This window comes from Anarrhichthys ocellatus, unplaced genomic scaffold, assembly GCF_004355925.1.
Source record: "Anarrhichthys ocellatus isolate YVR2014 unplaced genomic scaffold, GSC_Weel_1.0 scaffold40, whole genome shotgun sequence".
NCBI lineage: Eukaryota > Metazoa > Chordata > Actinopteri > Perciformes > Anarhichadidae > Anarrhichthys > Anarrhichthys ocellatus.
In genome coordinates, this window is record NW_022280070.1 from 58,773 (window position 1) to 73,809 (window position 15,037).

At 40.1% G+C, this 15,037-nt stretch overlaps 1 protein-coding gene across 4 annotated transcripts; it reads right to left on the reverse strand.

The window, feature by feature from the left end:
• Nucleotides 1–935: 935 nt before the first annotated feature.
• On the reverse strand, nucleotides 936–10,815 carry csf2rb (colony stimulating factor 2 receptor subunit beta). Of its 4 annotated transcripts, none has more exons than XM_031868027.1 (16): nucleotides 10,739–10,815; nucleotides 9,402–9,434; nucleotides 8,626–8,819; nucleotides 7,906–8,023; nucleotides 7,610–7,791; nucleotides 7,325–7,479; nucleotides 6,070–6,211; nucleotides 5,662–5,794; nucleotides 5,417–5,571; nucleotides 4,665–4,798; nucleotides 4,414–4,588; nucleotides 4,090–4,186; nucleotides 3,829–3,895; nucleotides 3,652–3,731; nucleotides 3,334–3,508; nucleotides 936–2,662 (listed from the first exon to the last, which is right to left on the reverse strand). In XM_031868027.1, exons 3-16 carry the CDS (start codon nucleotides 8,729–8,731, stop codon nucleotides 2,264–2,266), a joined length of 2,118 nt encoding a protein of 705 aa, XP_031723887.1. In that variant the 5' UTR covers nucleotides 8,732–8,819; nucleotides 9,402–9,434; nucleotides 10,739–10,815; the 3' UTR covers nucleotides 936–2,263. The 4 variants fall into 4 exon arrangements, with proteins under 4 accessions (XP_031723887.1, XP_031723890.1, XP_031723889.1 ...); XM_031868030.1 differs by having other exon boundaries at nucleotides 8,626–9,039; XM_031868029.1 differs by lacking the exons at nucleotides 9,402–9,434; nucleotides 10,739–10,815 and adding an exon at nucleotides 8,941–9,388.
• Nucleotides 10,816–15,037: the final 4,222 nt, after the last annotated feature.

The following is a 15,037-nucleotide window of genomic DNA, read 5'->3' on the forward strand; positions in this document are numbered from 1 at the left end:
TCACTAATTCCATTCAAAAAGTGAAACTTGTCTATTATATTCATTCATTACACACAGACTGATATATTTCAAATGTTTATTTCTTTTACTTTTGATGATTATAACTGACAACTAAGGAAAATCCCAAATTCAGTATCTCAGAAAATTAGAATATTGTGAAAAGGTTCAATATTGAAGACACCTGGTGTCTTCAATATAACACTCTGAGAGACCATTTAAAGGCCTTTGCAGGTGTTTTGAGTTAATTAGCTGATTAGTCTAGTTCTGTAGGCTACACAAGTGGGTTCACAAGTGGGTTCACAGTGAATGTGATTGGAGACAAGGAGAGAATAGTTTGTCTGAAAACTCTGGCAGCTGACAGTTTGAGTCCCAACAAATGAGAAGACTCTTAGAAACATTACAGCTCAGTCACGTTGTAGCACTCCCTCATTCTTTGGCGCTTGTTGTCATTTCCCTTTTCCCCCAATTCATTTTAGCTGAATGTCACAATTCCCCTGAGTTGATTGGAGGGTTATTCAGATCACCTGTTGAGAGCGTGATTACCGGCTCCTAATTAAGTATTGAGAGCAGCTTGGTGCGTTTCAGCTCTTGACCAATCAGAGTGTGAGGACATTCTGTCTTTAGGGCTTAAATGAGGTGGAGAACTGAGCCCTCAGGGCATTCTGGTCCTTCCTCGACTTAATGTGACCTTATTTTAGCAGATTCAGCCAGAAACTCTGGTCTTTAGGCCCATTTGAAGTTTTTCTGCTGTCTTTTCTTTTTTTCTGGTTGAGTTTTTTTTTTTAAGATTATGAAACCTAATGACTTTCTGCTTGGTTACTTGAATCTGGGCAGATCTTATAGTGCTAATCATGCAGGAGTTTGTACTTGCTTAACGATAACGCCTGGAGGCTTATTTTTGTGAACATTTTCATTGAAATCCCTTTTCATGCACATTTCTTTTTCAAAGAGACATTTTATTATAATAGAAGAGGGATTGATATTTTAAAAGATGAGGATGACAGACACAGTTTGAAAACCACTGATCACAATACACTTCAAGTTCTCTCTGAAACAGTTTCAACAAAAACTGAACATTACAGCCTTTGTGGCGGCAGGATTTATTGCAGGACAGTTCCATCAGACTGCATCAGTTTTAGCTTGTTTTACATTATAAACTGGCAACTAAGAGGCCAACGCAGTTTGCCAGCCAGCCTGAAAACTTTAAACACCTTGTTTATGTCTGGGTGTTTGTGGTGAGAAGGCTTTCTTAAATAGTTTAAGTTATGAGCACAATAGAAAAGTGCAGCAGACATTGCTAACTTACATTATTTTATCAGCAGTTATAGAGCCTGTACTGTAAGTGACATACCTGAAGAAGATGGCAAGTCTCATGTATTGACACTGAACATTTTCTATGTACATTGTCATTTAATTTAATGTCTCTGTAGGCCCCAGTCGACAACTAAAGACTTGCACACAGCGACATTGCTGGTGCCACACAACATGGCAGCACATCGGCGTCTATATAACATACTGTATATATACATTCAGCAACACATTGGCTACAGTATTGACAACAAGGTCCTAACTCACACACCTTTGTGCAAACGTGCATACATGACCGCAGCGAACATGGCTGTCAGCGAACTTTCACACTTTTCCCATGAAATGCAGTTGACATAATTCTGCGTCTTCCATCTCAGCTGTGAGAGAGAGAGACGGGGAATTCAGGGAAGGAATAAAAATGGGCTACATTTCAACACAGCTCTTAAGAATCTGTGTGTTAGACATGTCCATACATTCTGTGAGTAACATATTTACATGTCTGGGAAAAATATACAAGGAAGGAAGTGATTATTATGATGAATCTCTCTGACCAGGAAATGAAACCGTCTGAACTTCACAAAGGTATTTATTTTAAGGGGGGGGGCGGTTGTATTGTACTATATCAGAGTGTAAGGTGCTTCTGTTATTTCATTCTGACCTGGAATGTGTGAGGAAGTTTCCAAAAAAAAAAGACTTACTGAAGTCCATCCCATAGACTCAAAAGGCTCAGCTCACTACTGCCCTCCATTGGTCAGCCATCCAGCCTGATGTTTGGTCAGATATAACCATCAAAATGGTTCATTTCTAACGTATAAAATCAAATTCAGCAAATGCATTTGTTCACATGGAAGCATATGTAGCTTAAAATAAAGTGGAAAGCTGATAAAAAAACAAGAAATCACAGATTGATTACTTGTTATATCTGATGAGAAAGCCTCATATGTCCTGCTTCAGTTCACTTTGCTGCTCTCATGAAAGCAGCGGGGAGGTGGCAGTACCCTGAGGCCAGTGCGGTGCCCCCCTGAGGCCAGGGGGTGAAGGGTTCTGAGGTGTAGGCTGGAGGCTGATGGCTGCTAGCGTCCTCGTTGGGGCCCGGCTGCACGTCCGTTTCGTCTGGACACTGTTGGTCCTGCGCTGCGCTGTCGAGCCTGTGTGTGTTCGCGTCGGCGCCGCTGTGAGATACAAGATCTTGTGTGGACCTGGAGACGCTGCGGCCGGGCAGACGCACATAACCTTCCCCGTAAAGGGCGAAATTCACCGGCGAAGGAGATGGAGAGTCGTCTGATGGGGTTTCTTGGTCCTTCTCTTTCTCTTCACACTTAACATCCGCTGACTTGCAGCTTGCCACTGACGACTATCAGATAGAAACAATGCTGTTCAGTGGGACACTTAATGTCGGCAAAGTTTACAAATTAATAACATTTCTTTGATAACCTTTAAACATTTGCTAATCTATACAGTCCGTGCAAGTGGTGATCTTTTGGTTCTCACTACATTTCCTCAGTACTCAAGTCATAATATAACATTTTATGTGACATAATTTTAATTAAAAGAAAAGTTTATCATTTTCACTTTGTTACCGAGAGTTAGATGAGAGGATTGATACCACATCCAGCAGCCGGTTAGCTTAGCTTAGCATAAAGACTTAAAACAGGGAGTTTTGTTTGTGCAATGTGTAAAGTTTTATGAGGGTTATGTGACGCACTACTTCTTGTCCTGGAACATAGACTTCCAACTGCAATAAATAGTACATAACCCACCGTAAAACAACAACATTTTTACGTGTTTACTATTTATTTATTTAGCGTGATAATTTCTTAATTTGGTAATATCGGTAAATCAGAAGAAGGAATCAGCTACCTCACAGATAAGGGCTTAATGCCGACACACTTAATAAGTATCAAAACTCTGATGCAATTTTAGGAATACGTTATTGGACAGTATTTCAGCAGTTATTGCATAGTTGATTTAGAAATTCTCAGCACCTGGATACCTGGCAAAAGACACTGGTTGTGAGTAACTAACCTGACAGAAGATGTAGGGACCGCTGAAGCTCATGGAGGATGTGTCACAGTGTTTATCCTTCTCAGCAGGGGGGGACAGTTTATCACACTTCCAGCAGCCCTCGTCCTGCTCCAGACGCACCAGACGCTTTTGTTCCGTGTCCTTGGTTGGCCACAGCAAAGCGTCTGCGGAGGAGCTGCAGGGAGAGAGAGAGCAGACAAATTAATTCATCCTTTCATGCCCTTCCTGAATTATTACAGCTGTATTTCACACATCTTTTCTTCCATGATAGCAACATTTGTTGTTATTATTATCTGTCTCGAGTGTGAAGTGTGTTACCATGTCGACACGCTGTCCAAACGCATCACTTTGCAGATGGTCATGCTCTCACTCTGCATAAGGGTCCAATTGGTGGAAGACTGGATCACAAAACATCATGTTTTACACATGACAACATTCCTTGATGCACCAGAAATGGAGATAATTATAACAAACTGTAGAATTATCAGGTCTCACCTTGATCTCGGACAGGATTTTGCTTTTGCCTGGAGAAGGGACTGAGTCCACCCACAGAATTGCCCTTCTGTTTGTTCAAAATATACCACGTAAAAAGAGTTTTATTAAAAACGACACGTCCTGTCATTTATGAAACTTTATCTGGTATGTAGTAACGCCTGTGTGCTCTAATGTTTTACAAGGCAATATATTTCCATAATGAAAACATCTGTAGGTTCAAAGTAATGTGAGGTATTGCTTGTATTAAAGTGCATAAAGTACCTTTGACAAGCTGGAATGGTGCAGTAGAGTGTGAGGAAGACAGCGGCCACAAACACACCGATGGTGAAATAGATCAGCATTGTTGGGGACCAGATGGCTGTCAGGGGACAGAAAACAGAATTAATGATGATACTGATAATAATCTCTTATGGTATGTATTATGATGGTTTTTTTTTTTGGCCCCATGTTGTTTACCTTTGAATAAACCGGACATGAATAAAACACAAATATAATGTAAGTCCCGCAGGAAATAGGTGAAATCTGTTTCTTTATGTTTGAGATGTGCAATATTTTGCTACTGCCTGTGTTGCTATTGTAAAGTACCCTCTTGCGAGGTCCAGTCCTTAGGATCGGTCCATTCAGAGGGGATTCCTTCATAGTGCTTGGGGACGACCAGCGACCTGACCTTGACTTGGTAGTCCTGGGACGGGGCTAGAGAGGCTCCCAGGATGCTCAGGGATGTGGACCCCTCTGAAATGTTCTGCAGGACACACGATCCCTGAAAAAAAATATGTATGGAGTAAATGAACCCTTCATTAGCATGAAGGGATTGTAATACAGGGAAAAACACTCACCTGATCCTGCTTCCTGTAATAGCACACCTGATAATACAGTCTGGGTTTTGAAGCTGTGCTTGGATTTATCCATTCCACCATCCAGTTGGTGTCTTTCTGCCTCACCTTCACCTGCCGCGGTGGGCTGGGACGAACTGCGCAACAAGAAAGTTTTGTAGCATACAGTCTTGATGGAAAAGATTTGTTTTTGTTTTGAAACAATCAAATCATGTGTAGGACATTTTAGAGAGGGTTCAGTATTCAGCAGTAAGTCATGGTGAGTCCTAAATGGTGAGGCACCAGACTGCTGTGTTTGAGCACAACATAGACAAGCATAAATAAAATGTCTCTTTTAGATCAAGATCCTGTCGGTGTGTGGGGAACAGCATACCAGATGATTCTCCGAATCTATTAGAGTTTTTGAACAGGCGTAAAAAACCTTTTTTTTTTATTTTTATAATTTCCTGGTAAGAGTCTTTTTGTTTGTTTTGGGGTGAATATTTATCTGCAAGTTGTTTTATGACTTAATAAAACCAAAACAATCTGATCATATCTTATTGTCTTGTGATAAGCAGACATGGATGCAGTGGTGCCAATCAAACACTAGGTGGGGTCCCTCAATCACAGCTCTACTCAGCGCTGTGTATCTGTCTGCACAGCTCCCTGCAGTGTTACTGTGTGTGTCTTCAATTTAGCGGGACACGTGATGTCAACTCCCTCCACCTCTCGATCTCTCTTAGAACGTATAACGCGTCCGTCTCCTGTCCACTCACTGTGTTTGTCGACCTCAAAGCTCTTGGCTGTGCGTGCTGGAATGAGCTCCACGAGCAGATGTGCGGGGTCTGCGACAGTCAGTGGGCAGCTGTACCTCAGCACAGCCCTGCCGAGGTCAGAGCTGACCGTTGGGTTCACACAGCATCTCTTGGACCTGAAGGCAGGGAGTGAAAGGAGGGGAATGAATGCATGATAACGGGATGCATTTTCTTTCAGCCTCAACCTTGTGGTATTGTCCACTTACGGCGCAGTCTGGTTGTGTCGACATTCCAGCTGGTAGGTGATGAAGTGATCCACCTCTCTGCTCACCTCCCAGCTACACATCACTGCCTTCTCTCCATCCAGCACGCAATGCAAACTGGGAAACTGCCCAGTGTCTAGAGCCAGAAAGAGAGAGAGCAAATAACAACAGCTGCAAAGCATCTGAGTACTCCCATGAAAAGTGGTCAGAGGGAGAAGATTAGAAATGTGAAGAAAGGAGATAAGGAGCAGGGTCTGCATCAGAGGAAAAGACCCGTCTGGAGTAAAATGATCCGGTACATTAAAAATCCGAGCCAAATGGTTTCACTCAGAAATGTCAGAGACGAAACTAATTTGTACACATACAGAGAAGTATGCGCAGTTGATGGGTTGCTTTTAGGTTTTGACTCGCCTTCAGTGCGCCAGGTCACCACAGGACTCCAGTCGCTCCACTGACCCACGCTGACCCGGGCCCTCACCCTGGCCTCATACCTGCAGCCCGGGAGCAACAGTCGCTCCTCTAGTTTCACACTGGTGTTTGTGACGTCCTCAGTCTGTAGAGAATGGAAAGAGACACGTGAGAGTTACAGGAACTGCTGTGCATTTATTTTGGCATTGTGAAGATTTTCTTGCAAAACCTATGTGCTACACGGAAAAAAACACTCAAGTATACACAATTACTCTTAATTAATATTATAATGGCCAAACTCCATATCAATGAATGTACATTCACAGGAAAGAAGAAAAACATTGCTTATTGCCTTTAGCAATGAGTTTAAACAACACATTCTTTCAATTCAACACTCTCCCAACCAAAAAGCAATCAAAACCGTCAGTGCTTATACTGTGTTAAGAATGATTATTTATAGATATTTAACACCAGCCCCATACCCAAAAGTAAAACTGAAACTGAAACGTAAGCATTTTTTTTCTTCTTCTCTTTATTATCTGTTCCCTTTTGTACATCTAACTAATAAGTTGTCGTTAGACAGAGAAATCAAGGCCCGTCTCTTGAAGTGGATTTGTTGGTAAAAACCCTTGAAAATGTAAGATGTCTTTATTATCAGAAGGACACAAAAATTAGGTTAGTTTACAGAATATTCAATTTCATCATTTTAAAAATATTTGGAACAGTGCTTTCTTTTTTTGTTTCTGCTTCTGTGTGTGTCGATAATATATAATTAAGATCACTTCACATATTAGCATTATCAGCGAGCTAAAAGTCAACAATGCCTTTTGTGTTTAGCCAAACAGTTTAGTTAGCAAAACTAAGCTGGTGAATGTGGTAATTATTACACACGCTGAACATTAGCATGTTACCGCTGTCATTCTGAGTGTGTTAGCATGCTGCTTGCATCACTACAGAGTAGGCCTTTGCAGTGGATGCTATTTTACAGTTTTATGTCAGAGGAGATCTCCAATATGATTTACAGACAACAGCTTTTGTTATTTCTACTAAATGCAAAGCAGGAAGCTGTTTTAAATGTCAGTTATTACAGTATGTTGGAGACTGCAATTGTACAAGAGTCCATTAATGCTCCATTTTGACATTTCACTCTATTTCCTGACCTTTTTTAAATACCCACGCCATGATTTCAAAAACGTTTGTCACTTCAGTAATGTGTCTCGTAGTCAAAGGCTGGCAGCAGAGTAAGACATATGCTAACCGTCCAGTTGTCCTGTCTGTCTGTCCTGTAGCTGAGCTGATAGGTGATGTGCTTGTTCAGGGAGGAGGAGGAGGGGTAAGGGCTGGACCAACTGAGCCGTCTGCCTCCATCGCCTGCACCCCGTGTGGACAGATTCACCGGTGGGCGGGCTCTCACTGTACAACACAGACACACATAACAGTTCAAGTGAAGCGCTGTCAATATTTCCTTATGAAACTGTAATCATTGCTCTCTGTTATTATCCTCACAGTAAAAGTGACCGCTATGACAGACGGGTAAACTCACAGTACTCGGACAGATCCAGGAGCTTGTGTGGGACAGATGAGCAGAAGGTCAGCGTTTTGTTCTTGAGGAAGAAGACGGTGTGTACGATGCCAATGGAAAATACACGGGTTTCATATCTACACTGGACAGTCCTGGGCTCGCTTGCATCCTGTACTTCAGCACTGTAAGGCGTGCACTGCTTCCTGCGAGGACACGGACACAGAGCTGTGGGACGGAAGACGTTGGTGCCGAAATGACAATGTTCCCCATAATCCCATATCTTCAACAAAGGCTGTTCCCCCTGCTCTTGTTCTTACCTGTTCTTTCCTTCCTTGAACCAGAGCTGCAGTGTTTCGTTTGCGCGTTCCCTCCACTTGCAGTGGACATGAGACTTGTAGTCGTTGTGGCACTGTAAGGATTTCAGCAACGGAGACGCTGGTATAGGGAGAGAGACGAGTTTTTGGCTTTGTGTAGAATAGATATTGTAACAAAAAGTATTGAGATTCTTGAGTTTATATATCGATGTAAAAATACTCCGTTAGAATAAAAATAAATCTGTTATTCAACCTCTTTCTCAAGTCAAAATATAGAAGTATTGTAAGTACATATACATCTTTGTAGGATTAATGTGTCGTAATGAGTGGACAGCCTTTTATTGGTGCAGGTAACTGCTTTAGTTTTGGGCAATTAAATCGTCAAAAAACTTCAATATTATAAAGGTATTTCTGTCCTAATAATCTTTGTGCAGTAAAAATACTTAAACCTGTTTTTAATTTAAATCAACATCTAATGATGTTCTATAAATGAGCTTCGGTATCTTAAAACATTGGAGAAGAAGTAGCGGAACATAGAAATACCCAAGTACAAGTACTTACTCAAGTATATCTTTTTGAGATCCAATTTTTATTGAGATTTAGGACATGCATTGAAACTATTAATTAGTAGTCAACTATAGTTCTAGAGTAAATGTACATAGTTCCATTCAAAAAATTACTAAAAAATCCTGATGGTGCCAGGAGAATACTGTGGAGACTTACTTTTCTGCAACTCGCTGCCCTCGTGGACGATACAACAGTCTGGACCACAGGAGAAAGCCAGAGGAGGGAGCATGGACCAAAGCACAACCCAAAAAAGAGGCATCATTCCTGTGGACAGACAGGGCGGGGGGCCCCTTGTTTTTCCGACTCTGCCTCGGGAAACGTTCCTGTGTGTATTCACAACATCCAGAAGTCTGTCGATGAGATGAGAAGTTGGGTGTATACAGATAGAGCGAGGGGAGAGGGAGTGAGAAAATTAGTGCATTTACTCGAAATAATGAAGAAATGAGTCATGACCACACTACCAGCACTCACTTCTGCTTTTGCTTTAGTTTGCTTGTTGTGGGATGTTACCACGCATCCGCCTGCTTCTTATCTCTCTCTCTCACATGTGATAGACCAAACACACAGTCACTGGGGTCCAAACACATCAATAAATAGATAGAACTGATTACCGGTGACACGGATGAGCATTTTTACCAGACTGCTTTAATATACTGTATGTTAACATATACAGCCTGGCACACTGTGGAGAAAATGCTTACAACGTTCAAACTGCAGCGTCTAACGCAGTTAATGGAAATCTCACCAGTCTTACTGCTGGTACAGTACTATGAAAACATTCTCTTAGTTTTACCCAAATTTCATGGACTACATAATATTGGAATTAGGTATTTTGTCCAATATATTCTTTTTAAAATCGAATTATTCACCAGCATGAAGCAAGTGGTTATGTCTTATTCATATTATCTGCACCCAAAGGCACCTTTACTTACATGTAGTTTCTGAACTGAAATCCATCCTGCACCCTAAAATTCAGCAAAAAAAGAACAAGATTCTTTATCGGCTTCTGATAATCATAATACAATGACAAATAATACAATCTCCACAATTCTGAATGTTCATTTCGATGTCAGGAACTGAATATTAAGATAATTAAATTAAATTCTATAGCTTTCTAATAAAAACATTCCCTCACAATGATTTTGATATTATATATTTATTGTATTCTATTGTAGATCCTAGGGACACAAATAATAAGACATATTTAAATTCAACCTGTGCAAAATCTTGGTGTATTTAGAACCTTTTTTAAAGATATAATACCATCAAATAAAGCGATAAATAAGCAATTCAAGAAAAAGAACGTGAACGTATAACGAGATTAAAGAAAAAGAAGAGATAATCTCAGCGCTCTAGAATAATGATAAACCTAAAGGGGGGGATTTAAGGGTCACTCAGGCTTAACAGACTCCACTTCTGCCTTTCTGCAGTAGCTGCTGTTTACGGTAGCAGGTTTGGGGGGAAAGCCCCTTCAGGAGAAGGTGGGAAACCAACACTGACTTTGAAACCAAATAATGTAGTGCAACAGGTCGCACAACGGCAGGTCTGACACGAGAACAACCATCAGACTCCTGAGATCAAAGGCAACCCCAAAAACAAGCAGATGGAAAACAAATAGCAGCATGCATAAAGCATCTGAGAAGATATGAAGAAATCACGTTGATGTATAATGATGTAAACTGATTTTGCTCTTTGCACACTTAATACCATTTCTTCCCGCGTCACTCTGTTACAACATTATCGTCTGATTAGGAAAATTCACTGTAAGTAAGTCATATCTGAGTCACAGGATGTCAACATGTAGGATTTCATGTCGTCACCCAACACATCAGTTCTAATGCAGGACCAGTTGCCGTTGACTTCCTCCTTTCAGATATACTAACATGATGGAAAATGAGTTCTGAGCATACATGAATATCACGACACATGAGCTCTTTGATACGTCAGGGCCGTCACAATATCAGATTTTCACTGAGAATTCACGAAAGCAATATTACTGCGATATCTACTGAAAAATAGTAACGCTTTCTTTAACTTTGTTAATTGTGATGTGAAAAACGAGATATATATTGTGCGCTGGATTATTTACCTCCATATTGTTATATTTGTATGAATATTTAATTTTAAAATATCACAGTTCTATTGAGACATCAGGTGATCTTTACAGCATTCAGACAATTTCAAGCTGTGAAATGACACATTGGCTCAAAGTACAACAACCTCCACTAAAAGTCCTCTTGTATGTCCGGTTAATCTTCCAGTCACATACCTCTCATAATGAAGACTTTCAACATTTCTCTCGGTCCGTCTGTCACCGCCGCTTCCTTCTTGTCAGCCGGCTCCTCATCAACACTGTCGAAAACTCTGTGGGAGTTTCCTATGTGACGACTTCAGTTTCCCCTTTCTGTCCACTCAGACACTTAATGTCAAGTTCACTGTAATGCCGCTTCATTTTGTTGCTGTATTCTGGAGATACAGCTAAAGACATATGTTGGAAACCTATAAAACACAGTGTGTTGCCGGCACTGTTTGGCACAGAAGGTGGAAAAAACATCAATTACAAGTACTAAAAAGTTGTAATAGTGGTTAATTGTTGTGGCCTGCTGAACCAGGAAACCTGCTACAGCATGTTCTAACGGACTCAGGCCATTAACGTGCACGTTTTCTTTCCTGTTGAAATGCAATAAAGCAAAAACAATTTATCTCTCTGGTGTCACAAAGGATTTTGGTTTCATAATACACCTACTGAAGGTTTGTTATCTAAATACAAGTATCAGTGGTTAATCGACCGCATGCTTGAGATAATGTTGCACATTTCCTTAATGTATCTCGGCCACATGCAGCTGTCATGCTCAGGATTTTTGTTTATATTTTGAAACATTGTAATTTGATGAGTTATATATCATTGTTTATAGCTACTGCATCACTTAAACAGCGAATTTTCACTTTCCTACCAGTGACTTTAAACGTCCCACAGACCTGCCCTGACCTTACTGCTGTCAGTCAAAAGGTGGGTGAAGTGAAGAAAGTGTGATCATTTGCTGCGAGGGCGTGTGATGCACCCACTTCTTCTGAGGGGGCACAGTTTCACAACTCTGTGCCAGTAAAATGTGCAATTGTGCCTCAATTCAGAATTGACTTGCAATCGAAGCACAAGTGGTTAGATTAGATTAGATTAAATTAGATCGACACAAGAGTAAAATCATTTAGTTAACAAGATAAAACATCTATTAATGATCTGCATGATGGAGATACAAGTTAGATGTTTTTAAAATAATTTTCTGTTCTCAATGAATTGAGCATATTTGGAAAGTATAAGTACATGTACAACTGTACTCTGTAGAACTGCACTTAAGTATGATTGTGAGGTAGCTGTACTTTGTTATCTACTGAAGTACATTTCAGCAGGAAATACTGTACTTTTTTTTTACACCATTCAGTATTTGACAATTATTATTTTGCAGATTTTACACACAGAACATATGATCAGCTTCTAAAATAAGAGTTATATTAATAAACAGGATATAAAGTAGATAAAGTTAGCTCCACCTCGAGCAGCTACAGCATCAAATTGGCACTTGCATGTTTAAGCAGCAATAATAATATTATGTATAATATTGTAACACTCTAAAAAGCCATATTCTACATGAAAAGTACTTTTGATAATTTCAGTATATTTTGCTGATAGTATTTTGAACAATAAAGTACATTTACACAGTTCTATTGCTATTTTTACTGTGAGTAAAGAATCTGAATTCTTCCACCGCTGCATACAGAGAGGGAGAAGCAAAGACTTTTTCAAACAGATTGAGATTTGATTTACATATTGAATAATGTATTAACTCCATTCATGATAAGTCCTAAAAATAATCTCTGCGAACAAGTTTGTCCCATTGAAGACTTGTTCCTTAACATATTAAATCACTCAAGTAATATTACAGCAGCAGTTAAATGTTAAGGTTGTTGTTTAAAAAATACGAGTTAGAATTCAATACAGCTGATGAGACGTTTTATGTAATTGTAGGTTAACTATCATTTTTCAATGAGCGCTCTCTCAATGTTTTTCTGCTCTGATACTGAGTCATTTGGGTTGGACGCTTTCTAGTCCACACAAGTCATATTGAGTCAGAACATTCAATTCAATTCAATTCAACAGCCTAAAATCACAAATTACAAATTTGCCTCAGAGGGCTTTACAATATGTACACATTTGACATCCTCTTGTCCCAGGACCCTCACATCGGAACAGGAAAAACTCCCCCAAAAAAACCCTTTAACAGGGAGAAAAGAGGAAGAAACGTTAGGGAGAGCAACAGAGGAGGGATCCCTCTCCCAGGACGGACAGAAGTGCAATAGATATCATGTGTAGAACAGGATAGTGAATTACAACACATTCAATGTAATTACAGCACATTCAATGTATGACAGAACCACGGCAGGAGGCAAGACCTGGTCCAGGTATAACCCGGATACACAGGAACCTGTGAGGCGAGAAAGCACAGAGACTCTGGTGAAGAAGCAGGTCAATAATGTGCATTAATGGTATCGGAAATATGAAATAGTAATGTGAGTAATAACAAAAGTGATATTAGCAGTTGGAGTTAGCAGGGCCATGGTAGGAGGGAGGACATCTCAACCACAAGCCCATGTTGGTCACACAATCACCAAATCATTAAATACTTACCATTACACTTGTTCCGAATACGCACATTTATAACACACTCTACATCTTCACACCAAGAGAATAAATTAAATAAAAAATGTTCTCTCTTTTCACCTGTGTCGACCAGTTTAGAATAAAAAAGAAAAAGACTCATACACTGTAAACCTGAATTTATTTCAAATTAAACTTTTGAGTAGTCATTACTTATACTTGCGTGTTTTGTAAAACAACTGTGTCATTACAAAATCTATTTAGTAGTTTGCACTAATCAACTGAAATATTGAGTGCAATGATCATGTTTAGCAGAGATAACTTGGTAGGTTACGTTTCTGTAAGGGGGGGGGCCCGTTTGAATTTCACTCGATTAAGCATTAGTGCCGTGTGCAGTGGAGTTAATGTTACTGGAACTGGGTTGTTGAACTGAAAGTTGAGCTAATAGTTTTCTTCTTGTTTTCACAGGTTCTTGTGACGATGCAATGGAAGTGTACATATTGTGAGTTCATAAGTCGACTCGGGTCGCCCCCGGATCGCGCACCGTCAAACAGCGGACTCGCTGCGGACACCGGGGTATCCGCACATCAAACGCGCCTTTTCCCCCCGTTCAAATACTGTAGGCAGGTAACGGGGGGCATACCATACAATGGGGTGGGAGGTTCACCTTTCCTCCTGAACTCAGACAAACCTGAGAGAGCAACTGATCTACCTCGAGGCCAGCCTTTGTTTGGTAAGTTATCTTTCCTTTTTTAAACCTGTTTAAAAGCATGATTTTAAGAGTGAAACTGTAGAAAAAACATTCTGTAAAGTGTTAACAGTACTTTTTTGATCCATTTTAGATTTCATTACACAAAACGGGTTACATGGAACATCCTTGCTTGCATGTTCAACGATGATGTTGGGAAGAGAATGAACTGGAAAGGGATAAATGGGAAAAAGTCCTTCAGCCAGATGGAGTCGAAGACTTTTCTCCTGCGTAAGTAACTGTAATATTTAATGAAAACAATTTGAAGTCACCCAGAGGTCTTTGGTAGTGTTCAAACTTACAAATTCTCTTTGCAACTTCAACTTCATTCTCTGCTCAGGTAGATATTACTCGACTATATCTTTACATAATAGTTATATGATATATTAGCTCTGAATATAGCATAGCAAACCTTTACATGCCAGACAGTCACTAGCTTTTAGACTGCATGTCTGCTATATGTTGCACTGAGGGTTCATGGGATTTTGTATGATCTGCTTGTGATTACAGATGCCGTCGAAAGAATCATGTCTCACGTGCCGCCACAGATGAGTGTGAAACAGCAATGAGGTGGTTCAACCTGGCAGCAGACAGGGGAAGCTCCAGGAGGCGTGCCACAGTCAGCATCCCTACTGAACAAGCCTAAACATGTATGTGTTATACATGTGATACATGCGATGTTTTAAAATCCTGTTTTTGATACTATTCATTGCAGAGTTTGCTATCTGTTTAGGTCTTATATGCAGAGACACCTCAACTGTGGGGTCTGCTAGCCCCTCCAAACCAAGCCTCACATGGTTTTAATCCCCCTTTGTCACCAAAGACTCTCAGGAAATGTTTAACTACTAAGATACTTATTTAGAATTATGTTATAAGTTTGTTGAATGAGGAGTAGGAATGTTCCACCACTTGTATTTTACAGTGTATGCTCAGGACTGCATATTGGTGTTCAGTTGTTTTCGATATGTTTAACCCAGTTCCTCTGTCCTTATCCAGTCAAGTTGAAATGTCTGTATGTGAATAGTCATTCACAAGGCACCGTTACTGTGTAATGCTGCATTTCTTCTCTCGACAAGTTGGAATTTCTTTCAGTTACAATGCAATGTTTTGAAAAAATAAAACACATTGGAACATTAAAATGTATTGTTTAATTTCTTTCCTTCTGT

Bases quoted from the DNA above. Each gene is read 5' to 3' on its own strand.
- csf2rb (XM_031868027.1), bottom strand. From the start codon at position 8,731: ATGATGCCTCTTTTTTGGGTTGTGCTTTGGTCCATGCTCCCTCCTCTG. The intron at 5,572-5,661 runs GTAAGTGGACAA...CCCTGCCTTCAG, and splicing joins CGACACAACCAGACTGCGCC to GTCCAAGAGATGCTGTGTGA. The intron at 2,663-3,333 runs GTTAGTTACTCA...TCTATCTGATAG, and splicing joins GTCCCTACATCTTCTGTCAG to TCGTCAGTGGCAAGCTGCAA.